Source organism: Haematobia irritans, chromosome 2, assembly GCF_050003625.1.
Source record: "Haematobia irritans isolate KBUSLIRL chromosome 2, ASM5000362v1, whole genome shotgun sequence".
Taxonomy (NCBI): Eukaryota; Metazoa; Arthropoda; class Insecta; order Diptera; family Muscidae; genus Haematobia; species Haematobia irritans.
The window spans coordinates 190,661,632-190,683,042 of NC_134398.1; the positions used below are offsets into that span (position 1 = coordinate 190,661,632).

The 21,411-nt window shown below is 30.4% G+C and overlaps 1 protein-coding gene across 1 annotated transcript in view; it reads left to right on the forward strand.

The window, feature by feature from the left end:
* The window catches only part of LOC142226838 (lipase 3-like), a 113,972-nt gene extending 98,875 nt beyond the window's left edge, over positions 1-15,097 (forward strand). The window contains exons 2-6 of the mRNA XM_075297072.1: positions 752-929; positions 1,051-1,262; positions 1,334-1,483; positions 1,545-1,703; positions 12,698-15,097. Of these exons, the coding sequence (XP_075153187.1) occupies positions 752-929; positions 1,051-1,262; positions 1,334-1,483; positions 1,545-1,703; positions 12,698-13,495 (1,497 nt within the window). The 3' untranslated portion in view covers positions 13,496-15,097. The remainder of the gene's footprint in view (positions 1-751; positions 930-1,050; positions 1,263-1,333; positions 1,484-1,544; positions 1,704-12,697) is intronic.
* The last annotated feature ends 6,314 nt before the right edge of the window (positions 15,098-21,411 follow it).

Genomic DNA, 21,411 nt, shown 5'->3' on the forward strand with positions numbered 1-21,411 from the left:
ATTGCTTCAGATTTAAATGTTTCACATAATTTTTTACTAACATTGTGTTCCACCCTAGTGCATTAGCCGACTTAAATTTTGAGTCTATAGATTTTGTAAAAGTCTATCAAATTTTGTCCAGATCGAGTGATATTGAAATGCATGTATTTGGGACAAACCTATATATATAGTCCCCAACACATTTGATGGATGTGATATGGTATCGAAAATTTAGATCTACAAAGTGGTGCAGGGTATAATATAGTCAGCCCCGCCCGACTTTAGACTTTCCTTGCTTGTTTTTTACTAACATTGTGTTCCACCCTAGTGCATAGCCGATTTAAATTTTGAGTCCATAGATTTTGTAGAAGTCTATCAAGTTCTGTCCAGATCGAGTGGTATTTAAATGTGGGATAAACCTTTATATATAGCCCCCAACACATTTGACGGATGTGATATGGTATCGAAAATTTAGATCTACAAATTGGTGCAGGGTATAATATAGTCGGCCCCGCCAGACTTTAGACTTTCCTTACTTGTTTAAAATCAATTTCCAATTTTACTCATCTGCAAGTCATAAATATAATTTTAGGAATTTACCATAAAAATGTAAATTACTAAGATTGCTGGGTTACTATCAGGGTTGAAGTCATCTGAACGGAACTTTTTCCAAACTATTGCAATAAATTTAGAAATTCTCACGTAGCAAAACTTTTCTTCTTACCTTTTAATTTTTCTCAATTGTGTTTTTTTTCTTTTTGTGTCTTTGCAGCCCAAATTAATACGCAAATATGGCTACTCCTCGGAAACGCATACCGTGGTAACAAAAGATGGTTACATACTAGAAATGCATCGAATACCAAAGAAGGGAGCCCAACCGGTATTACTAATGCATGGCATCTTGGATACATCAGCCACATGGGTGCTTATGGGTCCCAAATCTGGGTTGGGTATGAATAATGAGTACAAATTAAGAAAATGACTGAAACTAAATTAATATCCACCCAACCATTTTTTTTTTTGGCAATACCTTTGTATTTTTTCTGTTTTTCACCCATCGTTCGATTTTAGGCTATATGCTATCCGATTTGGGCTATGATGTTTGGATGGGTAATGCTCGCGGTAATCGTTATTCGAAAAATCATACCAGTCTCAATAGTGATTATATGGAATTTTGGGATTTCACTTTTCATGAAATGGGCAAATATGATTTACCAGCCAATATCGATTATATACTCTCGAAGACCGGATATGATCAATTGCACTACATTGGCCATTCCCAGGTGATAAGATGAAGAAAGATTTAATTTTTCTGTATTAATTATACTAATTAATTGTTATTATTTTATTCTAGGGTACTGCTGTATTTTGGGTATTGTGTTCGGAACAACCTCAATATGCCCAAAAGATATTGTCCATGCATGCCTTAGCTCCCATTGCCTATATTGCCGATATGAAAAGTCCTCTGTTTCGTACTTTGGTTTTATTTTTGGACTTTTTAACGGTAAGTTATTTAAGAGATGAGTACGTTTTAAAAGATTTTCAAAATTATTTTTTTATTTCAGGCTGCCACACGCATGTTACGTATTACCGAATTTATGCCAAATACCAAATTTCTTGTAGACCAAACCCAAATTGTATGCCACGATAATGCCATGACTCAGGATGTATGCTCCAATATTTTGTTCTTGGTTGCGGGTTATAATTCGGAACAGCTTAACAAGGTTGGTTATATATTGATTTTAATTAAAAATTAAACAAGCAAATATGGCCGTAAGTTCGGCCAGGTCGATTATTATGTACCCTCCACCATGGATTGCGTAGAATTTTCTACGAAAGACTGTCATCCACAATCGAATTAATTGGGTTGTGGTATCTTAAAACTTCTTAACATCGTTTTCTAAATTGTGAGTTAGACCATACGTGCTATATATTAGACAAAAAAGGTATGTGTAGGTAAGTCTACAAATACTTACGAATCGATATGGACTTTTTGCACGATACGTAGAGAGCCAGAATTGAAATATGGGGGTGGCTTATATGGGGGCTATATACAATTATGAACTTGATATGGACCAAATTTTGTGTGATTGGGGATCGATTTATCAGAGGGCTATATATAACTATAGACCTATATGGAGTTAGACATGGTTGTTAACGGCCATATACTAGCAAAATGTACCAAATTTCAACTGACTCGGATGAAATTTCTTCCTCCAAGAGGCTCCAAAACCAAATCTCGGAATCGGTTTATATGGGGGCTATATAAGATTATGGACTGATATGAACCATTTTTGGCATGGTGGTTAAATACCATATACTACCACCACGTACCAAATTTCAACCGAATCGGATGAATTTTGCTCTTCCAAGGGGCTCCGGATGAAATCTGGGGATCGGTTTATATGGGGGCTATATATAATTATGGACCGATTTCGACCAATTTTTGCATGGGTGTTGGATACCATATACTAACATCATGTACCAAATTTCAACCGAATCGGATGAATTTTGCTCTTCCAAGGGGCTCCGGAGGTCAAATCTGGGGATCGTTTTATATGGGGGCTATATATAATTATAGGCCGATTTCGACCAATTTTTGCATGAGTGTTTGAGGCTATATATTAACACCATGTACCAAATGTCAACTGAATCACATGAATTTTGGTCTTCCGCGAGGCTCCGGAGGTCAAATCTGGTGATCGGTTTATATGGGGGCTATATATAATTATTGACCGATGTGGACCAATTTTTGCATAGTTGTTTGAGACCATATACTCACACCATGTACCAAATTTCAGCCGGATCGGATGACATTTGCTTCTTTTAGAGGCTCCGCAAGCCAAATTGGGGGATCGGTTTATATGGGGACTATATATAATTATGGACATATGTGGACCAATTTTTGATGGTTGTTAAGGACCATATACTAACACCATGTACCAAATTTCAGCCAGATCGGATGAAATTTGCTTCTCTTAGAGGGTCCGCAAGCCAAATCGGGGGATCGGTTTATATGGGGGCTATATATAATTATGAACCGATGTGAACCAATTTTTGCATGGTTGTTAGAGACCATATACTAACACCATGCACTAAATTTCAGCCAGATCGGATGAAATTTGCTTCTCTTAGAGGGTCCGCAAGCCAAATCGGGGGATCGGTTTATATGGGGGCTATATATAATTATGAACCGATGTGAACCAATTTTTGCATGGTTGTTAGAGACAATATACTAACACCATGCACTAAATTTCAGCCAGATCGGATGAAATTTTCTTCTCTTAGAGGCCATATTTGGGGGTCCGTTTATATGGGGGCTATACGTAAAAGTGGACCGATAGGACCCATTTGCAATACCATCCGACCTACATCAATAACATCTACTTGTGCCAAGTTTCAAGTCGAGGGCTTATTTCGTTCGGAAGTTAGCGTGATTTCAACAGACGGACGGATGGAGATGCTCAGATCGACTCAGAATTTCACCACGACCCAGAATATATATACTTTATGGGGCCTTAGAGCAATATTTCCATGTGTTACAAACGGAATGACAAAGTTAATATACCCCCCCCCATCCTATGGTGGAGGGTATAAACATTTGCATATATACAAAATTATGCACACATTTTGTATAGGAAGAAAAATTAGTACAAATTTTATATAGAAATAAAATTTTGCGATAACTTTCTAAAGAAATAAAATTTCGATAAAATCTTCTATAGAAATAAAATTTGGACAAAATTTTCTATAGAAATAAAATCTTGAAAAAAAAATTATAGAAATAAAATTTTGACAAAAAAGTTTTATAGAAATAAAATTTCGACAAAATTTTCTATAGAAATAAAATTTTCTATATCAATAAAGTTTTGCAAAATTTTCTATAGAAATACAATTTTGACTAAATTTTCTATAGAAATAAAATTTTGACAAAATTTTCTAAAGAAATAAAATTTTGACAAAATTTTCTATAGAAATAAAATTTGGACAAAATTTTCTATAGAAATAAAATTTAGACAAAATTTTCCATAGAAATAAAATTTTCTATATCAATAAAGTTTTGCAAAATTTTCTATACAAATAAAATTTTGGAAAAATTTTCTAAATAAATAAAATTTTGATAAAATTTTCTATAGAAATAAAATTTGGACCAAATTTTCTATAGAAAAAAACATTTACAAAATTTTCTATAGAAATAAAATATTGGCAAAGTTTTCTATAAAAATAAAATTTTGACAAAATTTTCTATAGAAATAAAATTTTGACAAAATTTTCTATAGATATAAAATTTTGACAAAATTTTCTATAGAAATAAAATTTTGACAAAATTTTCTATGGAAATAAAATTTTGACAAAATTTTCTATAGAAATAAAAATTTGACAAAATTTTCTATAGAAATGAAATGTTGACAAAATTTTCTAAAGAAATAAAATTTTGCAAAATTTTCTATAAAAATAAAATTTTGACCAAATTTTCTATGGAAATAAAATTTTGACAACATTTTTTTTTTTGACATTTTTCTTCAAAATAAGAGTTTTTAAATTTGGTAGATTTTTGCTAAAATTTTCTTAAAATTTTGATAAATTATTTTTTGGCACTAGTGGCGACGGTGTGGGGAATACGAGAAATTTTTCTATGGAAATAAAATTTTGACAAAATTTTTTTAGAAATGAAAAACTTTCTCCAAAATAAGAGTTTTTAAATTTAGTAGATTTTTGGTAAAATTTTCTTAAAATTTTGATAAATTATTTGTGACACTAGTGGCGACGGTGCGACCAATGGACATTACGGCGGCCCACCCCATTGCCATCAGTGTCGCTTTCTTTCACTCGAAGATACATATATCGTTTCGAATATAAGATTTTCCCTGGCAATAATAGAACGTTACCCTTTCAAACAACCCAGCGCATTTTTTCCTACATTTCCGCTGACACCAAGGCATTTTGGCTTTTATAAAAACCCCAAATTTAAATGGCAATTATGCAATTAATTATATATGCCAATCTAGGCGAATCGATAGTAATGTACGACATGTGTTTGTAAATATGGCCAAAATAATGTCAATTAATTTATGTTTACATTGTCAAGAAACATTGAAAATTATTAATGAGCCAAATATCGAAAGCAAATGGAGATATGACACCAGCAGCAATATCTAAACCATAGGGATATGTGAAGGGGGTCAATAGAGGCAAGAATTGGTCTACTTCCGTAACGTTCGCCTCTGTGGTTTCAAAAGGCCAAAGTTTAAACTACCATGGGCAAATGTGGGCCTTTATACCATCCTAGTGCCGCTGTAACAACATCGCTAGTTAGGGTCACAAAATATTTTGACATTCAACATCGTAAGGGTCATGTTGTGGACACCAAGCCCACAGTAACTATAAAAGCCCCCATCCCCCAACAATGAAGTGCCCCCATTGTAAAATTCTAACATAATTGCTTCAATTTAAATTCGGAAGTATGAGATGGCAAAAGGACATTGTCCAAACTCATATATAAAGCTATTTATCCTTGTGCTGTATGGAGCGGAAATTTCTGCTGACATTATGGTACAACAATGTCATTTCCCTTTACCCATGACACCAATGTCCGTAGGAGAACACTTTGTGCTATGAATGGAGCTGGTGTCACTCACATAAGCCATGGCAGTTAATTATTTGCCCACAAAGAATACAATCTCTCGAATTTGGGTCTGCTGTGGAATTTTATTGATGCCAGGGTAGAGTGTCCGTAATATATGTTGGCGTCATATACAAATTATGCGAAAATTTCAAGGTTTCAATGAAATTTTCCATTACAGATTTTCCAAAGGAGTTTTGGGTTGACAATTAATTGAGGTTTCTGTTGCAAGAGTAGGCGGAAAATGTTTTGTGGGAGAATAAGTAAAGAATTTGCAAATCAGAAATAGTTTCGAAATTGGTAGTAGGCAGGGATGGAAAATGCAGTACATAGTACTTTTTTCAATAATTGTTACCCTTGGTCAGAACCGTAGTACCCCCGCGAATGATTTAGTACCTTTTGTATAGACATTTTTCAGCCAATATCAGATTTATGGTACAATAGTTTTGACAATATATTTTGATATTTTGAGCAACTCTTTGACAAACTTATTTGCTAATAGTCTTTTACAATTTTGGCAAAACAGACAAGTTCATGCGGGAAGAAAATCTCGATTTTGTACAAGTCATAGTCACAAATAACATTTTATTGAATTTCCACAATGTTTTAGTCGGAAAAAGCATGTTTTTCTATATCACAATTCCACAACAACACTTTCTAGATAAGAAGTTATCGATCGCATACTAAAATAATGCGAACAATTACAGTCACAGTCCTTCAGACAAAAAAATGTACCAACTTTTGGAGAAAATCTTACCAAAAACTAACCAAAAAATATTATTTTGACAATAACTTATTTCTTCAGAAAATATTGTCAAATTTTATTTCTACAGAAAAATTTCTCAAAAAAATTTTTTTTTGGAAAATTTTGTCAATTTTTAATTTTTTGTTAACATTTTATTTCAAAGAAAATTTTGTCAAAATTTTATATCTATAGAAAATTTTGTCAAAATTTTACTTCTATAGAAAATTTTGTCAAAATGGTATTTCTATAGAAAATTTTGTCAAAATTTTATTTCTATAGAAAATTTTGTCATTATTATTTTTAAAGTATATATGTTCTGGGTCGTGGTGAAATTCTGAGTCGGCATGTCCGTCCGTCGGTCCGTCCGTCTGTTGAAATCACGCTAACTTCCGAACGAAACGAGCTATCGACTTGAAACGACACATGTAGTTGTTATTTATGTAGGTCGGATGGTATTGAAAATGGGCCATATCGATCCACTTTTACGTATAGCCCCCATATAAAGGGACCCTCAGATTTGGCTTGTGGAGCCTCTAACAGAAGCATTTTTCATCCGATCCGGCTGAAATTTGGTACATGATGTTGGTATATGGTCTCTAACAACCATGCAAAAATTGGTCTACATCGGTCCATAATTATATATAGATCCCATATAAACCGATCCCCAGATTAGGCTTGCGGATCCCGACAGAGAAGCAAATTTCATCCGATCCGGCTGAAATTTGGTACATGATGTAGGTATATGGTCTCTAACAACCATGCAAAAATTGGTCCACATCGGTCCATAATTATATATAGCCCCCATATAAACCGATCCCCAGATTTGGGTTGCGGAGACTCAAAGAGAAGCAAATTTCATCCGATCTGCCTGAAATTTGGTACATGATGTTGGTATATGGTCTCTAACAACTGTGCAAAAATTGGTCCACATCGGTCCATAATTATATATAGCCCCCATATAAACCGATCCTCAGATTTGGCTTGCGAAGCCTCAAAGAGAAGCAAGTTTCATCCGATCCGGCTGAAATTTGGTACATGATGTTGGTATATGGTCTCTAACAACCATGCAAAAATTGGTCCACATCGGTCCATAATTATATATAGCCCCCATATAAACCGATCCTCAGATTTGGGTTGCGGAGACTCAAAGAAAAGCAAATTTCATCCGATCTGCCTGCAATTTGGTACATGATGTTTGTATATGGTCTCTAACAACCATGCAAAAATTGGTCCACATCGGTTCATAATTATATATAGCCCCCATATAAACCGATCCCCAGATTTGACTTGCCGAGCCTCAAAGAGAAGCAAATTTCATCCGATCCGGCTGAAATTTGGTACATGGTGTTGGTATATTGTAAAAATTTTATTTCTATAAAAAATTTTGTCAAAATGTTGTTTCTATGGAAAATTTTGTCAAACTGAATTCTATACGTATTTAATCGGTCTTTTTATACCCTTCACCACTACTGTGGTACAGGGTATAATAAGTTTGTGCATTTGTATGTAACGCCAAGAAGGAAAAGTCTGAGACCCATCGTTTAGTATACCGATCGTCTTAGAATTAAATTCTGAGTCGATTTAGCGATGTCCGTCTGTCTGTCTGTCTGTCCGTCTGTTGATGTATTTTTGTGTGCAAAGTACAGCTCGCAGTTTTAGTCCGATTGTCCTAAAATTTGGTATAGGGTCCTGTTTCGGCTCAAAGACGATCCCTATTGATTTTGGAAAAAATCGGTTCAGATTTAGATATAGCTGCCATATATATTTTTCACCGATCTGGTCATAATTGGCGTGCATATCAACCGATCTTCCTAAAATTCCGTACATCCGAATATTTTATGAGTCTCGAAAAACTTGCAAAATATCAGCCAAATCGGTTCAGATTTAGATATAGCTCCCATATATAGCTTTCGCCCAATTTACACTCATTTGCCCACAGAGGCTAATTTTTTGCTCCGATTTAGTTGAAATTTTGCACAGGTAGTAGAATTAGCATTGTAGCTATGCGTGTCAAATTTGGTTGAAATCGGTTCAGATTTAGATATAGCTCCCATATATAGCTTTCGCCCGATTTACACTCAAATGACCACAGAGGCCAATTTTTTGCTCCGATTTAGTTGAAATTTTGCACAGGGAGTAGAATTAGCATTGTAGCTATGCGTGCCAAATTTGGTTGAAATCGGTTAAGATTTAGATATAGCTCCCATGTATATGTTTTTCTGATTTCGACCAACATTTTCTTTGTAAAATCGCCACTGCTTAGTGGAAAAGTTGTAAAAATGCGAAGTTTCCTTATAATTGCTTCAGATTTAAATGTTTCCCATAATTTTTTATAAGATTGTGTTCCACCCTAGTGCATTAGCCAACTTAAATTTTGAGTCTATAGATTTTGTAGAAGTCTATCAAATTCTGTCCAAATCGAGTGATATTTAAATGTATGTATTTGGGACAAACCTTTATATATAGCCCCCAACACATTTGACGGATGTGATATGGTATCGAAAATTTAGATCTACAAAGTGGTGCAGGGTATAATATAGTCGGCCCCGCCCGACTTTAGACTTTCCTTACTTGTTTTAATTTAATATGTACCATGTATGGACTTACTTATAATTTAGAAGACGGTGTTAAGAGGTTTTATGATACCTTGCCATCGGCAAGCGTTACCACAACCCAAGTAATTCGATTGTGGATGACAGTGTTCGGTAGAAGTTTCTACGCAATCCATGGTGGAGGGTACATAAGCTTCGGCCTGGCCGAACTTACGGCCGTATATACTTGTTTTAGAAAATTTTGTCAAATTTTTATTTCTATAGAAAATATTGTCAAAAATTTATTTCTATAGAAAATTTTGTCAAATTTTTATTTCTATGGAAAATTTTATCAAATTTTTATTTCTATAGAAAATTTATGAAGTACCATGAAGTACAACTGTGGCAACCGTGATTACAATACTATGGCGATATAAAACTAAAAAATATTTAAAATTGAGGAGTTGGCAAACAAAATTTTGTTTTCTTTAAAATTAATTATTATTTTCTTTAAAATTTACTTTAAAGGGGCTCTTGGCAATAATCTTCGCAAGGAATTTTTGTTGAAATTAACGAAAAGTACTTTTTAATTAAAAAAATTTTGTTTTTTTTTTGTACTTTCTTATAAATGGTATTTTCCATCCCTGGTAGTAGGATATAAAGTTGGACGAAGCCGACAGTGTTGAGCACACAACTGATGCTTATAATAAATATACAAATATCCATAAAGAATATTTTGAACACTGTATGGATCCTTCGCCAATCCACTGAAAATTCTACGTTGTAGAGGTTTACTTGAAAATTCAGAGGATGTGACCACCTCATATACAGGACATCATGAACCAGTCGGGGACAGTCTCTTAGGAACCTGTTTCATTTTGACCATCTGAATCACACCAGCCCTGTGATAAGTCCATTGACGGTAATTTGCACCAATTTCCTGTACGGAAACTTCTCGTCTAAGCTCACAAGAAAATACGATGAAAACCAAACCGATTACTCGAATAAGCCCAACAACTCTGATAAAAATTGCGATTTCTAGAGGAATAGGGAGATAGGTCTATATGGGGGCTATACCAAAACTTGAACCGATACACACCATATTCGGAACATGTATTAGTGGGCCCACAATGGCCTCTGGATTCCCATAAAAATTACGGTTTCTAGAAACCCAAGAAGATAAGTCAGGAGATCCGTCTATATGGGGGTTATACAAAAACAGGGACCGATACACACCGTATTTGGCGAGGCTATTTGAGGACTTGAAATACCTCCAGATTTTGAAATTCATATACATTGGATAAAATTTGCATTTTCGAGAAACCCAAGAAGTCAAATGGGATGATCGGTCTATATGGAGGCTATTCCAAAATATGGACCGATAAACAACATATTTGTCAAGGCTATTTAAAAACCTAAAATACTTTCAGATAATGAATTTCATGCAAATCGAATAAAATTTGCTATTTCGAGATGCTCAAGAAATCAAATCGGTAGATCGGTCTATATGGACGCTATTCTAAAATATGGACCAGTACACACCAATCGTTGGGCCTAAAATATCTCTAGATTTTGAATTTAATGTAAATCAGATAAAAATTTCGATTTCTAGAAGCCCAAGAAATTTAATCAGGAGATCGGTCCATAAGCGGATTATACCAAAACACGGAACGACACACAACATATGTGGCAAGGCTATTTGAGGACCTACAATAATTTTAGATTTCCAATTTCAGGCATGGAGTCTGTCTGTCCATGTATTTGTTGTTCAAAGGATTCCGATCGCAATTTGAAATTTGGTACAGGGAGTTTTTTGAGCACAAGGACGAACGCTATTGAATTTGGAAGAAATCGGATCAAATTTAGATATATCTCCCATATATATGTATCGCCCGATTTCGAAAAATGGGGTCACGTTGCTCTTTTTTTTTTCAAACTGATCGTCACCAAACTTGGCAAAAGGTAATCTTTTTCATCGCCCTTAAAGTCTGCAAAATTTCATCCAAATCGGTTCAGATTTAGATAGCTCTCATATATATGTATCGCCCGATTTTCCCAAATTTGGCCACAAAACCTTTATTTATCAACCGATCTTACTCAAAGTTGGCTAAATGTAATTTTGCACTAAGTATATCTCCAAAAAATCATCGAAATCGGTTCAGATTTAGCTATTGCTCCCATATATATATACCGCCCGATTTTTCTAATTTGGCCATAATACCCTTATTTATCAACCGATCTTACTCAATTTTGGCTAAATGTAATCTTATATAGCACTAACTATATGTGCAAAAAATCATCAAAATCGGTTCAGATGTAGATATAGCTCCCATATATATGTATAGCCCGATTTTCCCAAATTGTTGGGAAGTTGGCTAGATCCAGTCCTCTATAGTACTAACTATATGTGCAGAATTTCATCGAAATCGGTTCAGATGTAGATATAGCTCCCATACATGTATCGCCCGATATTGAAAAATTATGTTTGACCATACAGGCCTCATTTCTTAACTGATTTTAATCAAACCCGCAAAATATTATGCAAATTGGTTCAGATTTAGATATAGCTTCCATATATATGCATCGCTCGATTTTCCAAAATTTTCCCATAGTACTCTTATTTATTAACCAATATTACTCAAATTTCAAATTTTGATGTACTAGCCGATCATATTTATACGTACTTGCAGTTCTTACATAAGAATATTTCTCGATTTTTACAAATTTGGATTTATTACCTACACTAATTGAACTATTTTCTCTTTTTTAGTAATGGGCTCAATATTAGTGGCATACTAACCCCGTAGGTGCAATATCAACTATAGCCAGTGTTGCTAGAAGTAGGGGAAATTCCCTATATGTTATATAGGGTTTTTTCTAATATTTAGCGTCTTGTAGGGACGTAGGGCCACAATGTAGGGACATTTTCACTCAACACAATTTGTAATAATTTTTACATTTTGGTGGCTCTAGAGGAGGAAATTAGAAGCCGGCAAGGCTTGATCTAAAATCTAACATAATTTGAAGATTACCACAAATTAACACAAATTACCACAAATCTACCAAACAAATATTTCTATAGAATTTTTTGTCAAAACTTTATTCCTGTAGAAAATTTTGTCAAAATTGTATTTCTATAGCAATTTTTTTCAAAATATTATTTCTATAAAAAATTTTCTCAAAATTTTATTTCTATAGAATTTTTTATCAAAATTTTATTTCTATGGAATTTTTTCTCAAAATTTTATTTCTATAGAATTTATTGTCAAAATTTTATTTCTATAGAAAAATTTCTCACAAAAATTTGTTTATAGAAACTTTTTCCAAAAATTTTGTTTTTATAGAGATTTAACAAAACAAAAAAAAAAAAAAAATACCGGCAACCGTGGTGGTAAGACAAATTTATTTTAAGATAATAAAGTACTTTGTTTTGTAAAATTTGTTTAAATTTAACGAAAAATATTGTAGGGAAAATTGTTGGGAATGTATGGGAAAGTAGGGCACTTTTTTTGTCCTTGTAGGGTAAATCGAACATTTTCCCTGGCAACACTGACTATGACCTATAGTCAGATTGAGACAAAGCACCCATAAACATGTACCCCTTAACATAATTTTCTTAAATATGCAACTGCGGTTTGTCTCCCATACCTATATCAATGTAACCCCACAAATGCTTATGATTGCTAATTCAGTAAGGGTGGTTTAGGGTATGATATAGTCGGCCCCGCCCGACTTTCTACTTTATTTACTTGTTTTACTATATATTTGTTGAAATTTTTCTTTTCATTAAACCTATAAATCATTATTAATTACTTTCAGACTATGTTGCCCGTCATGTTGAGTCACACACCATCCGGTGCATCAATCAAACAACTGGAACATTTTGGTCAATTAATGAAGTCCGGCCATTTTAGTAAATTCGATCGTGGCTATTTACGTAATCAATTGGAATATAATCGTATGACACCACCCGACTATGATTTATCCAAGGTCAAAGTACCAGTGGCCCTCTATTATTCCATGAACGATATGTTGGTATCGACAACGGGCGTTGATCGTTTGGCACGTGAGCTGCCACATGTGATTGACAAATATTTGGTGCCCATGGAAAAATTCAATCATTTGGATTTCCTATGGGCCATAGATGTGAAGACATTGGTGTATAATCGCCTTGTTAGGAATATCAGACGTGTGGAGAATTTCAAAATGAAGCATGCACAAAATGTCGCTGCACAACTACAACAGCAATTGCATATGCAGCAACAACAACAACAGCAGCAGCAAATACAGCAAAAGCAACAGCATCAGCAAGCTGAGCACCAGCAATCGCACCAGCAACAGCAGATTCAGCACCAGCAATCACACAATCAACACCAGCAACCGCAACAGCAACAAATACGTCCAGATCTCCTTGGCAATCATAATAGTCTGCATATGTCTCTCCATTTACAACAAGCTCAATCGATCCATATGGGTGCCGGTGGGTCTCCGATTGTCGATAGATCACCGGTAGTTATTCATGCTTCCGCGGCAACAGTTACTGAAACATCAGCTTTCCATCAAAGTGCAAATAATTTGGCAGCAACAGCACCAGCTAAACTCAAAACGAGTACGTGAAACCTCCCCAGAGATTCCGTTAGTATTGTTGACAAAGCTAAAAATATCCCCACAGTGAAATGATGATACACCCCGGATTCCATGGAAGAGAATTGTTAGCAATTTTCCATTGTATTGCGTTTGGTTTGAATATTTTTGCCCTCAATTTTTGTTAACATGATTTTTAATTTGTTTTTGTTTTATAAAAATATTGTATTGACTGTGATGACAACTCTATGCTCTGCTGTCCTGTTCATCTATCGACTATCATTTGTTTGTGAAATTCTCCATACTATGCATACAGAAGAAAACTAATTGAGATATAAGGTTCAATCATTGAATTGATTGAGTAAATCAAGGGTTCGTGTTATCAATCATCAAGGTGATTGATTAAATCGATTTTTTAATTAAAAAAAACATTAAATAGTATATTTGTATTTATATATTTCAAAACATGTTAATATTACCATAATTTTTGATCAATTCCACTTAAGAATTACACAGAAAAAAATATTTTTTGTCTTCATTTAAGAAATTAATTGAAGAAATTTCTATTAAAAATTAATGGAAATTTTTAATTGAAATTTCTTCAATCGCAACAATGATGAGAATTTCCAAAAACCAACAAATACATTTTTTTGTGATTTAGTTTTACTTTAACTAAAACCATATGCTGAATCAATTATTTTTATACCCTCCACCGTTTGTAACACATCGAAATATTGCTCCAAGACCCCACAAAGTATATATATTCAGGGTCGTGGTGAAATTCTGAGTCGATCTGTTGAAATCACGCTAACTTCCGAACGAAACAAGCTATCGACTTGAAACTTTGCATAAGTAGTTGATATTGATGTAGGTCGGATGGTATTGCACATGGGCCATATCGGACCACTTTTACGTACAGCCCCCATATAAACCAAACTCTAGATTGGGTTTGCGGAGCCTCTTGGAATAGCCAAATCCATCCGATCCGCATCAAATTAGGTACGTGGTGTTAGTATATGGTATCTAATAACCATGAAAAACTTGGCCAATATCAGTCCATAATTACACTGGTAGAAAAAGTTTCGTTATATTAATGAAATGTGTCATTAAAATTGAGCCAATGAAACAAATTCATTGATATAACGAAATTTTTCGTTATTATAACGAATTTTCTGTTAGTCAACGAAACCTTTCGTACTATTAACGAACATTTTCATTCTCTTAATGAAAATGTGTCGTTGTATCAATGAAAAATGTTTGTTGGCTCAATTTTAATGAAATTTTCTTTGTGTGTATATATAGCCCCCATATAAACCGATCCCCAGATATGATCTCTGGAACCTCTTGGAGGAGAAAAATTCATCCGACCGGGTTGAAACTTGGTACGTGGTATTATTAAATGGTCTCTAACAACCATGCAAAAATTGGTCCGTATCGGTCCATAATTATATATAAATCGATCCCCACATTAGACCTCCGGAACCTCTTGGAGCAGCAACATTCATCTGATTCGGTTGAAATTTGGTACATTGCTCTAGTATATGGCCGCTAACAGCCATGCAAAAATTGGTCCATATCGGTCTATTGTTATGTATAGCCGATCGCCAATCACATAAAAATTGGTCCATATCGCCAAAAATAATCTACCAAAATTTTATTTCTATAGAAAATTTTGTCAAAATTTTATTTCTATAGCAAATTTTGTCAAAATTTTATTTCTATAGTTCTATCGAAAATTTTGTAAAAATTTAATTTCTATAGAAAATTTGTCAAAGTTTTATTTCTATAGAAAATTTTGTCAAATTTTATTTCTATAGAAAATTTTGTCAAAATTTTATTTCTATATAAAATTTTGTCAAATTTTGTTATTGCTTTAGAATATTTTGTCAAAATTTTATTTCTATATAAAATTTTGTCAAAATTTTATTTCTATAGCAAATTTTATCAAAATTTTATTTCTATAGAAAATTTTGTCAACGTTTTATTTCTATAGAAAATTTTGTCAAAATTTTATTTCTATAGAAAATTTTATCAAAGTTTTTTTTCTATAGAAAATTTTATCAATATGTTATTTCTATAGAAAATTTTGTCAAAGTTTTATTTCTATAGAAAATTTTGTCAAAATTTTATTTCTATAGAAAATTTTGTCAACATTTTATTACTATAGCCAATTTTGTCAAAATTTTATTAATATAGCAAATTTTGTCAAAATTTTATTTTTATAGAAAATTTTGTCAAAATTGTATTTCTATAGAAAATTTTGTCAAAATTTTATTTCTATAGAAAATTTTATCAAAATTTTATTTCTATAAAAAATTTTGTCAAAGTTTTTTTTCTATAGAAAATTTTGTCAAAACTTTATTTCTATAGAAAATTTTGTCAAAATTTTATTTTTATAGAAAATTTTGTCAAAATTTTATTTCTATAGAAAATTTTATTAAGATTTTATTTCTATAGAAAATTTTATCAAAATTTTATTAATATAGCAAATTTTGTCAAAGTTTTATTAATATAGCAAATTTTATCAAAATTTTATTTCTATAGAAAAAAAATTAATTTCTATAGAAAATTTTATCAAAATTTTATTTCTATAGAAAATTTTATCAAAATGTTATTTCTATAGAAAATTTTGTCATAGTTTTATTTCTATAGAAAATTTTGTCAAAATTTTATTCCTATAGAAAATTTTGTCAAAATTTTATTACTATAGCCAATTTTGTCAAAATTTTATTACTATAGCAAATTTTGTCAAAATTTTATTAATATAGCAAATTTTGTCAAAATTTTATTTCTATAGAAAATTTTGCCAAAATTTTATTTCTATAGAACATTTTGTCAAAATTTTATTTTTATAGAAAATTTTGTCAAAATTTTATTTCTATAGAAAATTTTGTCAAAATGTTATTACTATAGCAAATATTGTCACAATTTTATTAATATAGTAAATTTTATCAAAATTTTATTTCTATAGAAAATTTTGTCAAAATTTTATTTCTATAAAAAAATTTATCAAAATTTTATTTCTATAGAAAATTTTGTCAAAGTTTTATTTCTATAGAAAATTTTGTCAAAATTTTATTACTATAGCAAATTTTGTCAAAATTTTATTAATATAGCAAATTTTGTCAAAATTTTATTTCTATAGAAAATTTTGTCAAAATTTTATTGCTATAGAAAATTTTATCAAAATTTTATTTCTATAGAAAATTTTGTCAAATTTTGTTATTTCTATAGAAAATTTTGTCAAAATTTTATTTCTATAGGATATTTTTTCAAAATTTTATTTGTATAGAAAATTTTGTCAAAATTTTATTTCTATATAAAATTTTGTCAAATTTTGGTATTTCTATATAAAATGTTGTCAAAATTTTATTTCTATAGAAAATTTTGTCAAACTGAATTATATACATATTTAATCGGCCTTGTCTTGTTTAATATATAAACCGTATGGACTAGCTTACAATTTAGAAGACGGTGTCAAGAAGTTTTAATATACCTTGCCATAGGCAAGTGTTACCGCAACCCAAGTAATTCGATTGTGGATGACAGTGTTTAGTAGAAGTTTCTATGCAATCCATGGTGGAGAGTACATAAGATTCGGCCTGGCCGTATATATTTGTTTTAATTGAAATATGTTTTTAAATACAATTAAATATGCAAAAAAAAAAAATGCAAATATATCGGTGATACTTTTTACTGTGTCGATTTAAATATCAGAATTTTTTATCTATAACCCTGATCTATTGAAAAGTATACAAAAAAAGTACACCATGATAGGAACATTTGAGAAACCCTATGTCACCTTTAACATAAACTTTCAATGTGAGAAAATATTACCCGATTATGTCCTTTTTACGAGCCTTTTAAGCAAATTTGAAAAATATTCACGATTGAACCTGTATCTCTGATTTTTTTTCTTCTGTGTACATTAAGAAAGATGCTGTCTTTGGCCAAATTTAAGTTCTTCTAATCTTCTCTTCGATTCTCTTCGACATTTCCCTGGTCCAATTTATTGCTGATCTTTATAAACTACATATTTCTATAGTTTTTAATATTTTTTTCACACTTTATTCATACTTTTCTCTTCTTTATTTCTATCAATTTAATATTTTCCTTAATTTATATTAAAAAAAAAACTATGAATATATTTTAGAAGTGTACAAAATTTGTTGTAATTTTCGACAATAAATTTGTTAGTATTTTTTTTGTATAGAATTTATATATAAATATTTTTTAAATAGCATAATAAGTTTTGTTCTTTTGAAGTGAATGAGAAAAGAAAAAATCAAAGCTTTGTATTACTTTGTAAATAGTTTTATAAGAAATTTCCCATTTATATTTTGTAAATTTCCAAAACAAAAAAAAAACACATACAAATATATTTTTTTAATAAAAATAAAAAATTAAAAAGGTATATAATTTTTTTTAGAATGGTAAGTACACCAAAAAGGGTATACGGCAGAATGTCTGGCCAGGACGAGTCTTAATTACTCACTTGCTGTGGATACAAAATGGTGGAAAATCGGATAAAACTGTAGATATATAAGGACTTTGTCATGGACATTTAATGTCATACATTTAATGTAATTTCAGATATATGGGACATTTTTGTTCTAGTATAAGCGTATGAATATGTCGCCTTTCCCACACAAATAGTGGAAGAGTCATTGATCTTGATGGCTTATTTTAATCGCGGAAAGCGGTCTACATGGTCATTAAATACCTCTAGATTTAAAATTTTAGCAAAAAAAATGTCTTTTAGGTTCTTAAGATCAAAACATGAATCAACATGATGTAAATTTAGTACAACCCTTTATGGTGCCAAAATATCTCAAATTCAATCAATCGGGAGATTGGTCTATATGGGGCAAAACATGGACCAAAAATATTCTAGATTTCCAATTTCCAGATGCTAAAGAAGGCGAAGCCGGGGTGATTCCATATCAAAATATGGACATGGACTACACTCTCATAGCTCTTTATGGACTTAAAATAACAGCAAATATATTCGTTGACCGTGGAGTCAAAATAAATTCTGAATACTATGAAGAAAATGCCTTCATGTAAGTATGTTATTGAAGTCCTGGGCAGACAAAAATATCGGCCGCAGAATATGGATATTCCGTGATGAAATAGTTAACATGCCCAGCTTGTATACATACACAGGGTCGCGGGTCTATAGAAATAAAATTATTCCAAAATTTTTTAAAGAAATACATTTTTTAAAAAATTTTCTATTGAAAAAAAAAATTTTTCAAAAATGTTCTATAGAAATAAAATTTTTCACAAATTTTCTATAAAATTAAATTTTTCAAAAATTTTCTATAGAAATAAAATTTTTCAAACATTTTTTATAGAACTAAAATTTTTTAAAAATTTTCTATAGAAATTAAATTTTTACAAAATTTCCTATAGAAATAAAATTTTGCAGAAATTTTCTATAGAAATAAAATTAAAAAAAAAAATTCTTTAGAAGTAAAATTTTGCACAAATTTTCTAAAGAAGTAAAATTTTGCAGAAATTTTCTATAAAAAAAATTTTGCATACATTTTCGAAAATAAAATTTTGACAAAATTTTCTATAGAAATACAATTTTTCAAAAATTTTCCATAGAAATAAAACTTAACAAATATTTTCAACAGAAATAAAATTTTGACAAAATTTTCTAATGAACTAAAATTTCAATAAAGTTTTCTGTAGAAGTAAAATTTTGTTAAAATAAAATTTTGACAAAATTTTCTATAGAAATAAAATTTTGAAAAAAATTTCTGTAGAAATAAAATTTTGACAAAATTTTCTATCGAAATAAAATTTTGCAAAATTTTCTATCGACATAAAATTTTTACAACATTTTCTATCGATATAAAATTTTGACAACATTCTCCATAGAAATAAAATTTTAACAACATTTTCTAATGAAATAAAATTTCAATAAAGTTTTCTACTGAAATAAAATTTTGATAAAATGTTCGAAATAAAATAGAAATAAATATTTTCAAAAATTTTCTGTAGAATTAAAATTTTTCAAATATTTTCTATAGAAACAAAATTTTTCAAAAATTTTCTATAGAAATAAAATTTATACATAATTTCCTATAGAAATAAAATTTTGAAGAAACTGTATAGAAGTACAATTTTTACAAAATTTCCTATAGAAATAAAATTTTTGCAAAATTTCCTATAGACATAAAATTTTGCAGAAATTTTCTATAGAAATAAAATTTTTCAAAAATGTTCTAAAGAAGTAAAATTTTGCAGAAATTTTCTATAAAAAAAGTTTACATATATTTTCGAAACAAATATTTTCTAGAGAAATAAAATTTTGACAAAATTTTCGAATGAACTAAAATTTCAATAAATCTTTCTACAGAAATAAAATTTTGTTAAAATTTTCTATAGTAATAAAATTTTGTTAAAATTTTCTATAGAAATAAAATTTTGACAAAATTTTCTATAGAAATAAAATTTTGACAAAATTTTCTATCGAAATAAAATTTTGACAAAATTTTCTATCGACATAAAATTGTGACAAAATTTTCTATCGAAATAAAATTTTGACAAAATTTTCTATCGAAATAAAATTTTTACAAAATTTTCTATCGAAATAAAATTTGGACAAAATTCTCCATAGAAATAAAATTTTGACAAAATTTTCTAATGAAATAAAATTTCAATAAAGTTTTCTACAGAAATAAATTTTTGTTAAAATTTTCGAAATAAAATAAAAATAAAATTTTTCAAAAATTTTCTATAGAAATAAAATTTTTCAAAAATTTTCTATAGAAACAAAATTTTTCAAAAATTTTCTATAGAAATAAAATGTTTACATAATTTCTTATAGAAATAAAATTTTGCAAAAATTTTCTATAGAAATAAAATTTTGCAAAAATTTTCTATAGAAATAAAATTTTGCAGATATTTTCTATAGAAGTAAAATTTTTACAAAATTTCCTATAGAAATAAAATTTTTACAAAATTTCCTATAGACATAAAATTTTGCAGAAATTTTCTATAGAACTAAAATTTTGTAAAAATTTTCTAAAGAAGTAAAATTTTGCAGAAATTTTCTATAAAAAATTTTACATACATTTTCGAAAATAAAATTTTGACAAAATGTTCTATAGAAATACAATTTTTCAAAAATTTTCTATACAAATAAAACTTAACAAATATTTTCTAGAGAAATAAAATTTTGACAAAATTTTCTAATGAACTAAAGTGTCAATAAAGTTTTCTACAGAAATAAAGTTTTGACAAAATTTTCTATCGAAATAAAATTTTGACAAAATTTTCTATCGAAATAAAATTTTGACAAAATTTTCTATCGAAATAAAATTTTGACAAAATTCTCTATAGAAATAAAATTTTGACAACATTTTCTAATGAAATAAAATTTCAATAAAGTTTTCTACAGAAATAAAATTTTGTTAAAATTTTCGAAAATAAATGAGATATGTATCTTAATTTTATTGATCCTAGATTTTAAGCCAGATAGGTGGCCAAAATTGGGGTTATTTTAAGGAAGCCACAAGTAAACTTTTTTTGAGTGCACCATCAAACCTAAATTTCAGGCAAAAAAAAATTGCGGTGTCTAGGAGTCCAAGAAGTCAAAACGGGAAATGGAGCGAAGTGGGGCTATACCAAAATATGGACTGATTCACATCATGCAAATCGTATAAAAATTGAGGTGTATACATATTCAATATATGGACCGATATCAGAGATGGTCTGTATCAAACATTTTTAGGTTTGCGACTGTCGCAAAGTTGTAAACGTCGTAAACGTCACATACGCGTCGTAAATGTAGAAAATGTAACAAAAGTCGCAAACTCAAAATACTTTAGTCCCGTCAGCTAGGCAGCGAATTCGATGATATCCAAGACGATGGCATGTGCGAAGAAGTTGCAATTCGTAGGAATGTTCACAATTTTCGGTTTTAGTCCCCACAT